The sequence below is a fragment of the Colletotrichum gloeosporioides genome (genome assembly GCF_011800055.1).
Source record: "Colletotrichum gloeosporioides strain Lc1 chromosome Unknown consensus_82, whole genome shotgun sequence".
NCBI lineage: Eukaryota > Fungi > Ascomycota > Sordariomycetes > Glomerellales > Glomerellaceae > Colletotrichum > Colletotrichum gloeosporioides.
The window spans coordinates 308,804-322,872 of NW_025544727.1; the positions used below are offsets into that span (position 1 = coordinate 308,804).

The 14,069-nt window shown below is 54.8% G+C and overlaps 5 protein-coding genes across 5 annotated transcripts; 3 read left to right on the plus strand and 2 right to left on the minus strand.

The window, feature by feature from the left end:
- Positions 1-105: 105 nt before the first annotated feature.
- GCG54_00010067 (Nucleolar protein 56) lies at positions 106-1,833 on the plus strand (the record flags this gene model as incomplete). The annotated part of the gene is made up of 3 exons (XM_045409999.1): positions 106-302; positions 359-1,526; positions 1,582-1,833. The coding sequence occupies 3 exons, from the start codon at positions 106-108 to the stop codon at positions 1,831-1,833; spliced, it is 1,617 nt and encodes a 538-aa protein (XP_045259034.1).
- Positions 1,834-2,902: 1,069 nt separating this feature from the next.
- On the minus strand, positions 2,903-4,632 carry GCG54_00010068 (Vacuolar protein sorting-associated protein 4; the record flags this gene model as incomplete). Its single annotated transcript, XM_045410000.1, has 3 exons — positions 2,903-3,124; positions 3,195-3,645; positions 3,704-4,632. Coding segments are annotated over 3 exons (1,602 nt in total), but the record flags the coding sequence as incomplete, so codon positions are not given.
- A 613-nt stretch (positions 4,633-5,245) lies between these two features.
- On the plus strand, positions 5,246-5,781 carry GCG54_00010069 (Prefoldin subunit 6; the record flags this gene model as incomplete). Its single annotated transcript, XM_045410001.1, has 4 exons — positions 5,246-5,306; positions 5,361-5,431; positions 5,490-5,614; positions 5,673-5,781. The coding sequence occupies 4 exons, from the start codon at positions 5,246-5,248 to the stop codon at positions 5,779-5,781; spliced, it is 366 nt and encodes a 121-aa protein (XP_045259036.1).
- Positions 5,782-6,042: 261 nt separating this feature from the next.
- GCG54_00010070 (uncharacterized protein) lies at positions 6,043-6,728 on the minus strand (the record flags this gene model as incomplete). The annotated part of the gene is made up of 2 exons (XM_045410002.1): positions 6,043-6,656; positions 6,707-6,728. The coding sequence occupies 2 exons, from the start codon at positions 6,726-6,728 to the stop codon at positions 6,043-6,045; spliced, it is 636 nt and encodes a 211-aa protein (XP_045259037.1).
- A 1,797-nt stretch (positions 6,729-8,525) lies between these two features.
- On the plus strand, positions 8,526-10,277 carry GCG54_00010071 (AMSH-like protease sst2; the record flags this gene model as incomplete). Its single annotated transcript, XM_045410003.1, has 3 exons — positions 8,526-8,663; positions 8,717-10,044; positions 10,094-10,277. The coding sequence occupies 3 exons, from the start codon at positions 8,526-8,528 to the stop codon at positions 10,275-10,277; spliced, it is 1,650 nt and encodes a 549-aa protein (XP_045259038.1).
- Positions 10,278-14,069: the final 3,792 nt, after the last annotated feature.

Here is a 14,069-nt window from a genome sequence, read left to right on the forward strand (position 1 = left end):
CCACCTCCCCTCCTCCGCCTCCACACCCCCGCGCGCGAGGCTCTTTCCTGTCGGCTTCGAACGACATTCAAACCACAAAAGAGTGCTTGAGACAGAACAGCAAAAATGGCCCAAGCCGTCAACTACCTCCTCTACGAGGCCCCCATGGGCTACGGCGTGTTCCACGTCGAGAACCAGCCCGACAGCATTGGCCTGCGCCAGAAGGAGGCCCAGGAGACCATCAGTGACCTCGCTCGCTTCGGCAAGATGGTCAAGCTCGTCAACTTCACCCCCTTTGAGTACGGAACCCCCTTCGCGCGCGTGTAGCATCTTGCTCTTTTTCCCCCACCGCGGCGCGTCTCGGTGGAGAGACAGACAGACTTCCAGAGACCCAAGAGGCTAACACACGTTTCCCGCCAAACAGCACCGGAAAGCAAGCGCTGGACGAGATCAACCACATCTCCGAGGGTCTCATGTCCGACCACCTCAAGTCCGTCCTCGAGCTCAACCTGCCGCAGACCTCTGGCAAGAAGTCCAAGGTCACCCTCGCCGTGGCCGAGAAGAACCTCGCGTCCGTGATCAAGTCCACCTTCTCCGGCGTCGACTGCGAAACCTCCGAGACCTCAGAGGTCGCCGGCGACCTCCTCCGCGGCGTCCGCCTGCACGCCGACAAGCTCCTCAAGGGCCTCCAGACCGGCGACTCCACCGCCGCCGGCCTCGGTCTCGGCCACTCCTACTCCCGCGCAAAGGTCAAGTTCAGCACCACCAAGAACGACAACCACGTCATTCAGGCCTCCGCCACCGTCGAGTTCCAGGACAAGGGCGTCAACCAGTTCTTCATGCGCGTCCGCGAGTGGTACGGCTGGCACTTCCCCGAGCTCGTCAAGATCGTCTCCGACAACCTCACCTACGCCAAGCTCGTCCTCCTCATCGGCGACAAGGCCACCCTCAACGACGACCGCCTCCACGACATCGCCGCCGTCGTCGAGGAGGACGGCGAGAAGGCCCAGGCCATCATCGACGCCGCAAAGGTCTCCATGGGTCTCACCATCACCCCCGCCGACCTCGAGATCGTCAAGGGCTTCGCCGAGGCCGTCGTCCAGCAGGCCGAGGCCCGCCGCGCCACCGCAAACTACCTCGACAAGAAGATGTCCGTCGTCGCGCCCAACCTGCAGACCCTCATCGGCACCCCCGTCGCCGCCCGCCTCATCTCCCACGCGGGCTCCCTCACCGCGCTGTCAAAGTACCCGGCCTCCACGCTGCAGATCCTCGGCGCCGAGAAGGCCCTCTTCCGCGCCCTCAAGACCAAGAGCAACACCCCCAAGTACGGCCTCATCTACCACTCCAGCTTCATCGGCAAGGCCTCCGTCAAGAACAAGGGCCGCATCTCCCGCTACCTCGCCAACAAGTGCTCCATCGCCTCCCGCATCGACAACTACACCGAGAACCCCACCACCAAGTTCGGCGAGGCCCTGCGCCAGCAGGTCGAGGACCGTCTCGAGTTCTACGCCACCGGCAAGAAGCCCGCCAAGAACGCCGACGTGATGGTATGTTTTATCCCCTTATCCCACAGCAGAATGCAGCTAACCCAACCGCGCTTAGGCCTCCGTCCTCGAGCAGGTCGAAGGCGACCTCGACCTCGACGACGCCGAAATGGTCGACGCCGCCGCCGAGGAGATCAAGAAGGAGAAGAAGGAGAAGAAGGACAAGAAGGAAAAGTCCAAGGACAAGAAGGAGAAGAAGGAGAAGAAGCGCAAGCGCGACTCCGAGGTCGCCCCAGCCGTCGAGGAAGAGCCCGAAAAGGCCGACGGGGAAAAGAAGAAGAAGAAGAAGAAGAAGTCCAAGGACGAGTAAAGGAAGACGACACACCATCGCTGCCGCGCAAAATACCCCCTTTTCTGCGCGCAACGGGTTTGCTCCAAGGAGGGTCTCTTCCCAGACCCCTTGACGACATGTTCTAAAAAAAAAGAATCTTCCTATCTTCCCCCCCTAGGTCAAACAAAAACCTCATGTTACAAAAAACTTACGGCGGCACATAGGTTTTTCCTCACGGCATTGGGACTTGTTCTTCTCCACATCCTGTCTTCTCTTTTTTTTTCCTACCTTTTCTGTTTGGGAGTTATCAGGGCAATGAACATTGGGCTTGTCGGAGTTTGTTTAGGCTGCGCAGATGCGAAAAAGAGAAAGAGAAAAAGGATGTTTAATGCATATATATGATGTATGTGTATGTGTAACACCAGATCTTTACCCGTTCCCGAATGCGCCGCGCTCGTTTGGTGATGGTGTTTGAGTTTGCTGTGAGTGTGAAAAGTGGATGCCGTCTGTCAGATGAGCACCTCTATGTGTGTGTATGTGTTCTCCTTCTTGGTCACCGAACAAGCCGAGATACCTCTCGTGTCAATTACCATCACGCAACTTCGGATTTATTACAATGACACGTTCAACGTCCAAGTTATGTATCTTGTGATTTGGAAAAGGTATGTAAAAAGGGGAAAGAAGCCCTCTCTCTTTGCTGGCTACCACTTTTTTACGCTTTACATAAAAAGAATAGGGAAGGCTGCGATGCAGATATTTGGAAACAGAACAGAACAGTAGTAGTAAAAAACAATAATAGAGTAAGTTTGCCCAACCCAATGCCGGCCGTTTACAAAACGCCAGAGGACGCCGATTTCTTTCCGCCCCTCGCCTGGTCCTGCTTGCCTGCCCCCTTGAACTGACGACAGCCACACATCGCACACTATCTGCATCAATACCGAATTCCCGCCTCCGCCACCCGTCGAGTCTGATATTCTCTGTGCCAGTCTCTTTCCCTTCTTTCAAAAACACGAGCAATGTCTTCTTGTCGAAGCGTTCACACTGTAGTCGTCTTTTTTCGCGTCCAGCTTCCACCCCCATAACCCACTTGTTAAAGGCGTTCTCCAGCTCATGCGCCCTCGCTGCCAAACTCGTTGGTCCACTCTATTTGCTTGGCCGCGTCGTCGTCGGAGACGGTGGGATGCGACTCCTTGAGCGCCTGCTTGAAGTCCTTGAGCTCGATGATGGGCGCCATGAGCTCCTCTGAGTCTACGTCGTGATACGTCATCTCCTTGGCCTCGGGGTCGCCGGGGGAGCAGGGCGTGAGTTTCCTGACGCCGTCGACCATGACCTGTTGTGCGAATTAGCAAAAGTTCCTCGCAAGCAATCTAGCGTATAGCGTCACAAGAGCGTAAACATACCTGCTTGAAATGCGTGGCCTGGATAATCTTCCTCACGGGACCCATCAACGCCTGCTGCACCACGTTGGAGATATCACTGCCCGAGAAACCCTCCGACATCTCCGCGAGCACGCGGTAGTCGTCTGCCTGCAGGTTCGTCTCCGTGTCGCCGATGGCGAGCTTGAACATCCTCGCGCGGCCGTTGGCGTCGGGCAAGCCGATGTGCACGCGGCGCTGGAAACGTCTTCGGATCGCGGCATCGAGCTGCCAGGGGATATTGGTCGCGCCCAGCACCAGGATGCCCTTGCTGTCGTTTCCGACACCGTCCATCTGCACCAGCAGTTCCGTCTTGATACGCCTCGACGCCTCGGACTCGCCCTCGCCACGGGGCCCGCACAGGGCGTCGATCTCGTCGATGAAGAGGACCGAGGGCTTGTTTTCTCTCGCCATGCTGAACAGAGCCTTCACGAGCCTGTGATGCCAGGTGTCAGTCGTGCCGTTGAATATTGCGATGCCACGAAACAACTCACCTTTCACTCTCTCCCATCCACTTGCTCACCAGGTCCGAACTGCTCACGCTGAAGAAGGTACTGTTCGCCTCCGTCGCGACCGCCTTGGCCAAGTAACTCTTTCCCGTTCCCGGTGGGCCGTACAGCAGGATACCCTTCCACGCCTGGCGCTTGCCCTGGAACAGCGATGGGAACTTGATGGGCAGCACAACAGCCTCCTTGAGCGTATCCTTGGCGCCCTCGAGACCAGCGACGTCGTCCCACCGCACGTTGGGGCGCTCCTGGAGGATGGCGCCGCTGAGGGCGTTGCGCAGCTTCTTGTTGTCCTCGTCGCCCTCGTCGGCGTTCGCCTTGCCCTTGCCGCCGCCGTTAACGCCCATGGCCCCAGGCTTCCCGCCGCCGCCTCCCCCGCTCTTCTTTTGCTCGGCCTCGGCCAGGTACGTCTTGAGCTTCTCGGCGCGGTCCATGTACTCGGCCGTCTTTTGGCGGATGAGCTCCTTCGACTTGGGGTTCTTCTCCCACTTGACGGCGAGGACGAAGAGCTCGAGGGACTTTGTGTAGAGCTGGAAGGCCTTCTCGTACTCGGCGGCGTTGTCGGCGTCGATGGCCTGCTTGACCGTGCTGATGGCACGGCCGAGGAAGTCGGTGATGCCCGACATGGTTGCGGTTCTGCGTCGGAGTCGCTTTCGTCGGCGGAATTGCGTGGTCCTGCGTTGGGAGGCGAGTTTGAGAGCGATTCGTGATAAGGATGCAAAGAGCGGGGAAGCTTGTTGTGTGCAGCCGCCGCGCTGTCTTGTTCCCGTTTGGAGGGGACGCTTCGCAGTCGGGATGGGGTTGGGTAGGTAGACGGGGTGGATGTTCGATTTGGCCCCGGGGGGAGGATTGCGTCGGCGCTTGGCACTGGCTTGTCGGGGTGCGGTTGAGGGATTGAGGACGCTGATGCGGGCGATTCTGTGACGTTGCCTGGGCGGTTCGTGATGCCAGACACTGACGCTAAAGGTGCCTTGTTGGCTGGTGGGGGTGGGGGCCTTGAGGTGTATAGGTGCATATGCTGGATTGGCTGATGGAGGCTGCTTAGTGCGATCTCCTTCTGAGGTGTTCTATGGAGGCAGCAGTCAGACTGACGACTGGTTTCTGTTTAGGCATTAGGCAGGTATTAGCAACCGCATAGAGAAAACTAGAATACATTCCAATAAAGATAGATAATTACAAGTTGAAGACTCGGTGTGTTTCTTTCCATGTTCCAGGCTCGCGGTCGCCGATACACATGAAACGGGGCCATATGCATCTAAAGAGCATCACAGTCTGTCACCACTACGTTCCCAGCGCAGCAAACGGCAGCATCAAAGTACCAGGTATCGTCTTCAGACCACCAAACGAAACTCGAAACGGCGAAAACCTCTCGAGGCCTTGGCACCGCAGGACATCTGACATTCCACCAAACATCCCAACTCGCGAACCACTGCGTCGGAAGGCCGTCGGGTTTCTCACCGCACCCCAGTCCGCACCAAACGGACAATTTCTCACTGAACCCCTCATACACACGCACACGACTCATCCACCATGGCTGAAGTGCAGGCCAAGCTTCAAAAGCTCTCTGAAGAGTACACTGCTCTCCAAAATGGTATGCCGCAATTAAGCTCGGTATGCATCAGGAGCCTTCGCTAATTATTATCAGAACTCCAAACAACCGTTCAGGCGCGGCAAAAACTCGAAGCTCAGAAGCAGGAGAACCTCGGCGTGAAAGAGGTGAGTGCTCACCCTGCACCACCCACTCGCGGATGAGCGCCAGACTGATGCATTGCAGGAGTTTGACAACCTCAAGGACGGCGAGCAGATTTACAAGCTCGTCGGCCCCGTGCTGCTGAAGCAAGACAAGGTGGAGGCCGAGAGCACAGTCAAGGGTCGTCTGGATTTCATCACCAAGGAGATGTACGTGCATCACCACCTCCCCTTATCTCTTGAACGACGCGCTTACCAACCCCCACAGTGAGAGGCACGAGGGCCAGATTAGGGACGTCCAGGGAAAGCTTGAGAAGAAGAAGGGCGACATCATTCAACTGCAAACGAGCGCGCAGGCCGCCGCGGCGAAGAAGTGATGCACAAATGACGGGAAAAAAGTCAGGTCTGGCATGAGTGGTGATACATATAACGACACATAAAACAAAAAAGCTACTAGGACTATGGATTATACCCAGCAATGCTCCGCTCCGATCACGAAGCTCCCAGAAACGCCTGGCTAATGCGCCCCCTTTTTCCCGATGATGGTCCCCGCCGATGAATGCCGACTCGGTCCCAAATCCATCCCCGGCTCGTCATGAAAAGAAACAATTGGTCATTACATCCCTCCTCTTTCCTCCTCAGTTCAAAGCCATGATGGTGAACCCCCACGGCAGCCCCATATTCCTTGCCGGCAGCTCCGTGGCCCAGCCGATGGCGTTCTGGTACTCGTCCTCGCTCACAAACTCTGCGTCGTTGACCTTGCCCTCGACGGCGTCCATGATGAGATCCGCGATCTGGCTCTTGGTATAGCACCGGCCAAAGATGCGGCTCTCCTCGATCTTGCGGATCATGGCGGCGCGCAGCTCGCACTCGGCGAAGCGCCGCACGTCGCGGTCGAAGGTGGCCTGCGTCACGGCGCCGTGCTCGTGGTGCGCGGCGAGCGTGCGGAAGAAGGCGACCATGCCGGCGACGGCCTGGGCGAGCATGTGCGCCTTGGTGACGTCGTCGATGCCGTGGAGCATGGAGGAGTGGCCCTGCTCGATGAGCTGGTGGGCGTCGTGGTCAAAGGTTGCGTGCACGACGGCGGAGATGCTGGCGGGGTTTGTGATGATGGAGTCTGGATCTTGCAGGGCGAAGGTCTTTGCGATCTCGTCGTAGCACTGGGAGAGGGTCGTCCACATGGAGACGTTGTTCTGGACGGAGGCCTGGCCCATGCTTAGGGTGAAGTGCGACATGGTGCTGTCGATGCTCTCTTGGGGGTTGTTAGTGGCAGCTCATGTTGGTTGGGGGTGAGTGGCTGACTTTTGCAGATCGTGGAAGACATGATGGTTGGTGTGTTGTTGTGAGATGATATTGCGTATATCACTTGAATATGGACACGCTGATGTTGGATGATGAATGTTTACAATCAAAAAATGCTGATAGCATCTACACAAACAACAGAGGAGAAAAACTTGTCCTTTAATGTAGCTGGCGTTGTCGCCTTGTGGCCTCATCGGGACGCTCATCTAGGCCCGGGATGGTCCAGGTCCAGGTCCAGGCATGCGGGACGCGATGGCGCCCATCCCTGAATCTGGAAGTCTGCCCAGGCCGGAGTGAACACAACAGAATGGCCAGGTCCGTCATCCGTAAATTATCGACTATTCATGCGGCAGTACCCAGTTTCGCGGGAGATGTCCGCGGTCACCCTAAGCAAGCAAGGCACTGTTGGCACGGCGGTGGTTCCCTCCACGCGCCCTCCACATTGCCCGCAAAAACATCAAGCCATCTCGCCGTCAGATTTGGCGGGATCGCAAGATGCGATAGCTGATAACCTGACGACTCGGCACCGCCACGCAACGTCCCTGAGACACTTGGCTGGTGGGAAAACCCCCAAGCAACCACAGGGCGTGTCTCGAGACCTGACCGCCTGAGAAGGACCGTCTGTCCTCGCTCGACGGCGACCAGCGGGTGCCAGCGTGGGGGGTTGGGTAGCTTGTAGGCGACGTTGGACGAACCACGCAGCAACAAGCGACAAGCTGCACGTCAAGCTGCCACGGGAAAGCAAGACCATCTGACCCTGTGCCTGTCCGACTCGTTCGAGCAGGCGGTGGGAGCATCCAAGCATGGTACCACACTCAGACAGGCGTCAGACTCGAGCCGCAAGGGGATCAGTGCAGTGAAATCAGGAACGGAGGTTGGACAGGCGGAATGGCCGGGCCGCCAGGGCAGCATTCGTTTTTTTGGCATTCCATTTCCTGGCAATGTCACTGGATTGCGAAAATTACACCAGCCAGGGCGATGTTCCGAGAATTCCCGAGGCTTGGAAATTTTTGTTGGGTGAGGCGAGCAGGCGAAGGACGACTCGTAAATCGAACGGAAATACGGACGGACGAGAATGACGTCTCTTTCTCTCGGGGCCCCCAATGCCACTCTGGTCGGAGCCGTCGAGGAGTTTTTCAAGTCCGCCGTGGCAACCAAGGTTTGCGCCAAGAGCCAAGCAGGTGTCCAGATTGCACAGGAGATGTCCGAGATGGTTCTTGTCCAGCGGATGTTGTTGCTGTTGATGGAACTTGACGACGTCGAGGTGGAGCTCAGACATGCTCCGGGTCCTCCCGCCAGCTGCATGCCCGCCGTTGACTGACCTTGGGCTTGTTCAGTTCACCTAGACTTCTCTTCGGTGAGCACACCTGCCTTAGGTAAGCAGCTGTCCAGTCACGTGGCTCGGTCATCGGATGGGCACGTGACAAAGCAGGGGTCCGAGCTCTACCCCTCCATTGCCGGCGCGGTGCCCAACACTGTGAGGTGAACCTTGTCGGCTGCCATGGCGGGGTGCTTCAACGCTCAGGTCCAGTGCTTCAGCCACCAGTGGCTCGCCTAGCGCTTCGTCATACGGTTCCTGGGACGAAACCCTTCAAGGCCTTGACCGAATGGTCGAGCATCTGCGACCTCAAGGCTGCCACTTTCTGGCTCCCGACCTACGAACAATGCAAACGACTACCTGAACGGTGTCCGTCACCAACAGCGACCCTGATACGACATCCGGCAATACCGCTCCCCGCTCCCCGCGAGCTCAACATCCATACCAAACATCCCCAACTTCGACCTCCGAGTACCTTCCCCCCGACGAGAGACCGCCACGATGAACGGACCCTCGAGCCCCCGGCCTGCGCGGCCCATGAGCATTAAGGAGATCACGAATGCAGCCGAGGACTTCGAATTTAGAACGACGATTCCCTTCAAATACTGGGCGCGCTCCGCAGACACGTTATTTCAAGAGGTCGGTACCCCTTCCCCAGCACCTGCGTGCGCGGCACTGACTAGGCACCCAAGGCGACGTTTGCGCTGCAGGATCGCGATATCCGGAAAGCATACCAGATGCTATGGCGTCACTCCATCCTCGTCCTCAGCCATCTCAAGACCCACCCCGATGCGAAGCTTCCCGAGAACAAGGCGCTCACCAAGCCGCTCTTCAAACGGCAGCAGGAGGAGGTGTTTGGTCTGCTTGAGAGCCTCAAGCCGCAGATTGACCGCGACTACAACGAGTGGCAGCAGATGAACGCATCCAAGAAGAAGGCCGAACCCGAGAAGAGGCCCTCGAGCTACGACGAGTTTGCCGCACGAGACCCGACGCTGAGCGGCAATGCGAAGATTCTCGATGCCGCCGATAACCAAGAACTGGCCGTATCCCTGGCGCAAAGGGACTTCAAGAGAAGAGATGCTGCGAGAAAGGCCACCAGGCAAGCTGGCGTCAGCGAGGAGGAAGAGCAAGAACGTAGAAAAGGCGGCCGCTGGGAAGACTGGGAGCAGTTTGGCAACCCGGCTGCGGCCGTGGCCACAGACGAGGACGAAATTCGCAGACAGATTGAGGCGACAAGGAGACGACTCGATGGCACCGATGGAGGTCGCCAGGAGGATAACAGAACATCAAGGACACCTGTACCACCGCCAAGGCCACCACCGCCCAGCTACTCATACCATTACCCGTCTATCTCGAGACCGAGGGCGGTCGAGTGGGATTCTGCGCCATTGGAGCCCAAACGAACCTACACTCCCTCGATGCCACAGCCTCCCAAACCGCCAAAAGAGGACTTCACGATATTGCGCCAAGAGCTCGATGCGGCGCCCCCATCACGTCCCGGCAAGGAACCTCTTCCTTCTTATATTCCACCGCCTACCCCTGATTCGGTACATAGGGACGTACCTGAACTTCCCGCAAAGGAGGAGATAATGCCGCCGCCATCAGCAAAGGAGCGTCTTACTTTCCGTCCAGCAGCGTACCTGGAGAACGGAGACCCGATCCGGCCGGTCTTCCTGCCCACCCAACTCCGGGAGGCTTTCCTGAACATTGCAGCGGACAACACCCGAAAGGGCCTCGAGATGTGTGGCATCTTGTGCGGCCGGCCTGTTAACAACGCGCTCTTTATCAACTGCCTGCTCATTCCTCAGCAAAAGAGCACGCCAGACACCTGCGAGACGGAGAACGAGTCGGCCATGCTGGACTACTGTATTAACGAGGACCTGCTGATGGTCGGCTGGATCCACACGCACCCCACGCAGACGTGCTTCATGAGTTCGAGAGACCTGCACACCCAAGCGGGATACCAGGTCATGATGCCGGAGAGCATTGCCATTGTGTGCTCTCCGAGACATCAGCCATCGTATGTGATCTCCCTGGTGCCACCTGAATGAAAGCTAATAGTCCTACAGATATGGCATCTTCCGCCTCACCAACCCGCCTGGTCTCACTCACATTCTCCAGTGCACCCAAACCCAGACTTTCCACCAGCACTCCATCGACGACCTGTACACGACTGCTAGTAACCCGCCGGGTCACGTCTACCACTCCGACAAGCTCGACTTTTATGTGAAGGACCTGCGGCCGAACCGGTAGGAGTCGGAATCTCGGCAGGAGAGCAATTCATCGCGCAAGCGCAAAGCAACTCATGAGCCATCGCGTAAGCGGTCCACGAGAAGGATTTGGGAGGACATTGAGGACGATTTTCCCTGATCAGGGATGGTTGGGCCAAGAGATTCAGCTTGGGCGGGATGATTGGCTGCTGCGGACGGAGAATGGACTGCTTGTCCGTCACTTTTGCTTGTTGCATGGCGAGGGCGTTCAACGACTTGCGGCTGGACGCTCAGCGGGCGTCTTCTACTGAAGTGGGATGATGGGAACGTCGAGACGACGCGTTGTTACGTAGAATTAAATCATCATGATATGGAAACTAATGGGACCCGGCACTTGCACTGGATTTTGGTCCAGTATGACTTGCCTTCTGTAACCTATTATCGAATTTCTGCGAAGTATCAACGTGGGCTTCTAAAGCTGAATTGGCCATCTAGAACTCTTCATCCCCCGTACTCTGAAGTTTCCATACCTCAGAGCCATTGCCCTATGTATATATATCAAGTCGCCGGCGTCTGCTCCTATGAAAATCTGACAGGAAATAAGGGCTCGGGGATCTGACTGTATTTCGTGACATCAAGCTTATCAATAAAGGGCTCACGGCGAGAGGTGCTGGGTATACAGCAGTCCAAATTGCGGGCTTAGCTTGCACTATGATCACGGGTGAATAAGAGAGATATACCTGGAAAACGAGGATGAGAGAGGAGGGGTGTACTAATCGTTTTACCCATCAAACACTCCGGAGGCCTCGTGCATGCTGAGGTCTGTGATTGATCAAGGTGATCAAAATGGACGAGGAACTCCGTCACTGTCGTCCTTCAACTTCGTTTCTTGCCGAACCACTCTATGCTAGGCGCCAAATACAGTACTTTAATACTAGAGTTTGGCTATTGAGATAGTGAGAGCAAACGCCGCATCTAGGGTATGAGGGCTTGATGACGTATAAAACAGACGTGTAAGCAATGTAATAATGTTGCCAATAATCTTATCTGCGTCCATATTTGTTGGAAATATGGTGGGTGTGGTGCAGATTTACGAATTACAGGCAAGGATTCATGAATCATCAGCTTTTATAGACTGAAGATATGGTTTCCTTGCAACGAAGTAATACTTGGAATCAACAGGAGATATGCAGGGGATGATCAAGGACTGGAGGGATGAGAGACCCTGAAAGGGTTATTGTAAAGGTTAATTAGGATCCCAGGTGGCTGAACGGCGACCTTGCTGGCAAAACCCCTTGATACCTGACAAATGTGGATAAAGAGAGCGACTTTGGCACAAACCACACAAGACCCCCAGATGTGAAGGATTGAAGGCAGGTGCGCAATATGGATGAACTTATATACAAGTCGTTCAGGGCTTTTGGACACTGGATGTAAGTACTAAGACTACCGCCGAGCACATTCTGCGGTGAACACAACGCCAATCAATACATATTGACAGCCAAAGGAGCGGCGTAAAACTGACATCCGATCGACATAAATTCATCTTAACAGCAGCAGTTTGGTCAGATAGACTGCCTTACCAACAGGGTGGTTGGACGTCGGGATGTCCTTGGGGAACACGTATCCGTGTTCAATTAGTGAATGGTGCGTAGGGAATGTGAACTTCAAGACGGCATCCTTCGCCCAGAAGAAGAGGTAGATGGTTTTATGCTTAACCATGTTGATAGGGTTTGTTGAAAATTATCTTCCATCAAAAGACTCACAGCTTCCATTAAACAAAACATGAATAACAGGACTAGAATCAATCAAGAAAGGAGAAGAAGGACATGAGCATTGGATGGAGTTATGGTGATACTTCGCAGCCCCAGCCCAGTTTAGGCAGACATGGGCGACCTTCGCGCGTGTTAACCACTGAGAGACGAACGATTCAACCGAGAAGCTGACAGTCTAAATGTGTATCCTAAAGAACTGTTTCTGACCATCGTTTTAATAGCTGGCCCTTCTGACTGATACCGATCATGGCTCGGTGGGCAGAGAGCTGGTTTCCTCGGATGGTCATGCAGCGCTTGTCTCGGAGCCTTCGATTTGCTGAGAAGGTTGTCGGTGAGTTGTCAAACCTTGCTCAAGAGATGGTTCTTGATGAAGAGTTGCGACTTGCTGAGTAGATGGTTGCTGCAGTGTCAAGTCTTGCTAAGAGGCTGAGAACTCTCCAGGTGGCGAGCTGTGTCGAACTCCCGAGTCGTGCAGAGTCGGATCTTCTGAGCTAGCTGCTCTTGCGGGCGCTGCTTGATCTTCTAAAGCTGTGCCATCCTGCGGACTCGGTTCAGTTGGAAGAAGATTGTACTTGGCAAAAGCTGGGATGATCAGAGTATAAGCCTCTTCAACATCTTGTGCCAGCTTAGCCTCAACAACCACTTTTGCAACTGATTTGAATACAGAATTCTCCAATCGCATGGCGTTACAGTCCCTCCTTCCCTTCACTAAAGTCGTAGTGCCTCTAACTTGTTTTATGCTTGAGGCTAAAGCGAGGATGAAAAGAGAAAACAACTCTTGCGCGTACTGAATCTCCTTTGTCGACCCGTTGCGCCCTTCGATGAGTAAGTCACGAGTCTCGTAGGTCGGAAAGCTTTCAGAACGGCCACTGGGCAGTCGAATCAATAAACATCCTGCCACCCTTGTCATTGAGTGCGCATACCTGAATCTTGAGAATGAAGAGAGAAACATGCCAAGGTACCATTCTGACATCTGAATTCCGCGGATCCGAAGCAGCCTTTGGAGCGAATTGAAGACATATACTTCTTCGGCGCTCTCTGTCGTCTCACCTTCATTGATCACCTTCTTTTTCAATGCTTCCCATAGTAACCGCATTGAACCAGGTATCTTATCATAGAATATGAATACTTCCCGGAGTTGCCTCAAGGTTCTGTGTGATAAGAGATCCTTTGTCATCCCTTGTTGTGTTTCGCGACTTTGACGCCTTTTTTCGTCGAAAGAAATGTCGATGACGCGCTTGTCAAGCCACATATGCAATGATTCTGCTGCTGTTCTGATATCGCCAGCCGCACCACATCCTACAATTCGTTTAAAAGTTCGATGCTCAACAGGTTGCAGTAGGCGATTCATGAAAATACTGTGACCGGCAGCAAATGCGATTCGCGCAGCGTCCGTGAATAGAGATAGAGATAGAACGGCTTGAATTTGACGCTGATTCGATAGTTTCCATCGCGAGAATTGATCGTTCTTGGGAAACCTTTTAGCTCTTTCCGGTCTTTCCAGCTCAAATGAGACGCGTTGTCGAGTCCTGCCCTGCTGGTGATATTTACCAACTATGCAATGACTCACGTTAAAGGACCACTTGAGAGAGCAAGCTTTCTCTTGACCCTGACTGTTGAGATGATCTTGCATGGCTTTCTGATTCCAAGCTATCATGTCCACTCTGCTGAATATTTCGATGGCCCTTTCAATGGCAAGCCGCACGGCTTTGGACGCTTCATTTATTTCTGAGCTTGCAACAACAGTATCCAGATGGGAAGTAATTTGATCGTAGATTGGCAATGGATCTATGGGCGCCTCTTCTTGGTCTGGTTGGTCTGCCTGGTCTGCCTGGTCTTTCTTTTGGTTCCCGGCATCCGCTGAAAATTGCAAGGAAACTTCAAGAGAATCTTGAAGATGGCTAAACAATTTACCAGCTGTCGGCATTGGACTGGAAGTATCGCTGTTCGCAGAATCTCTTGATGTATCGTCATCACTTCTACTTTCTTCAGTGAAACCATATTCCCCAGAATGATCCACAACGAGCTCCCAAAAGACTTGATTTTCGTCGAAGTTAGAG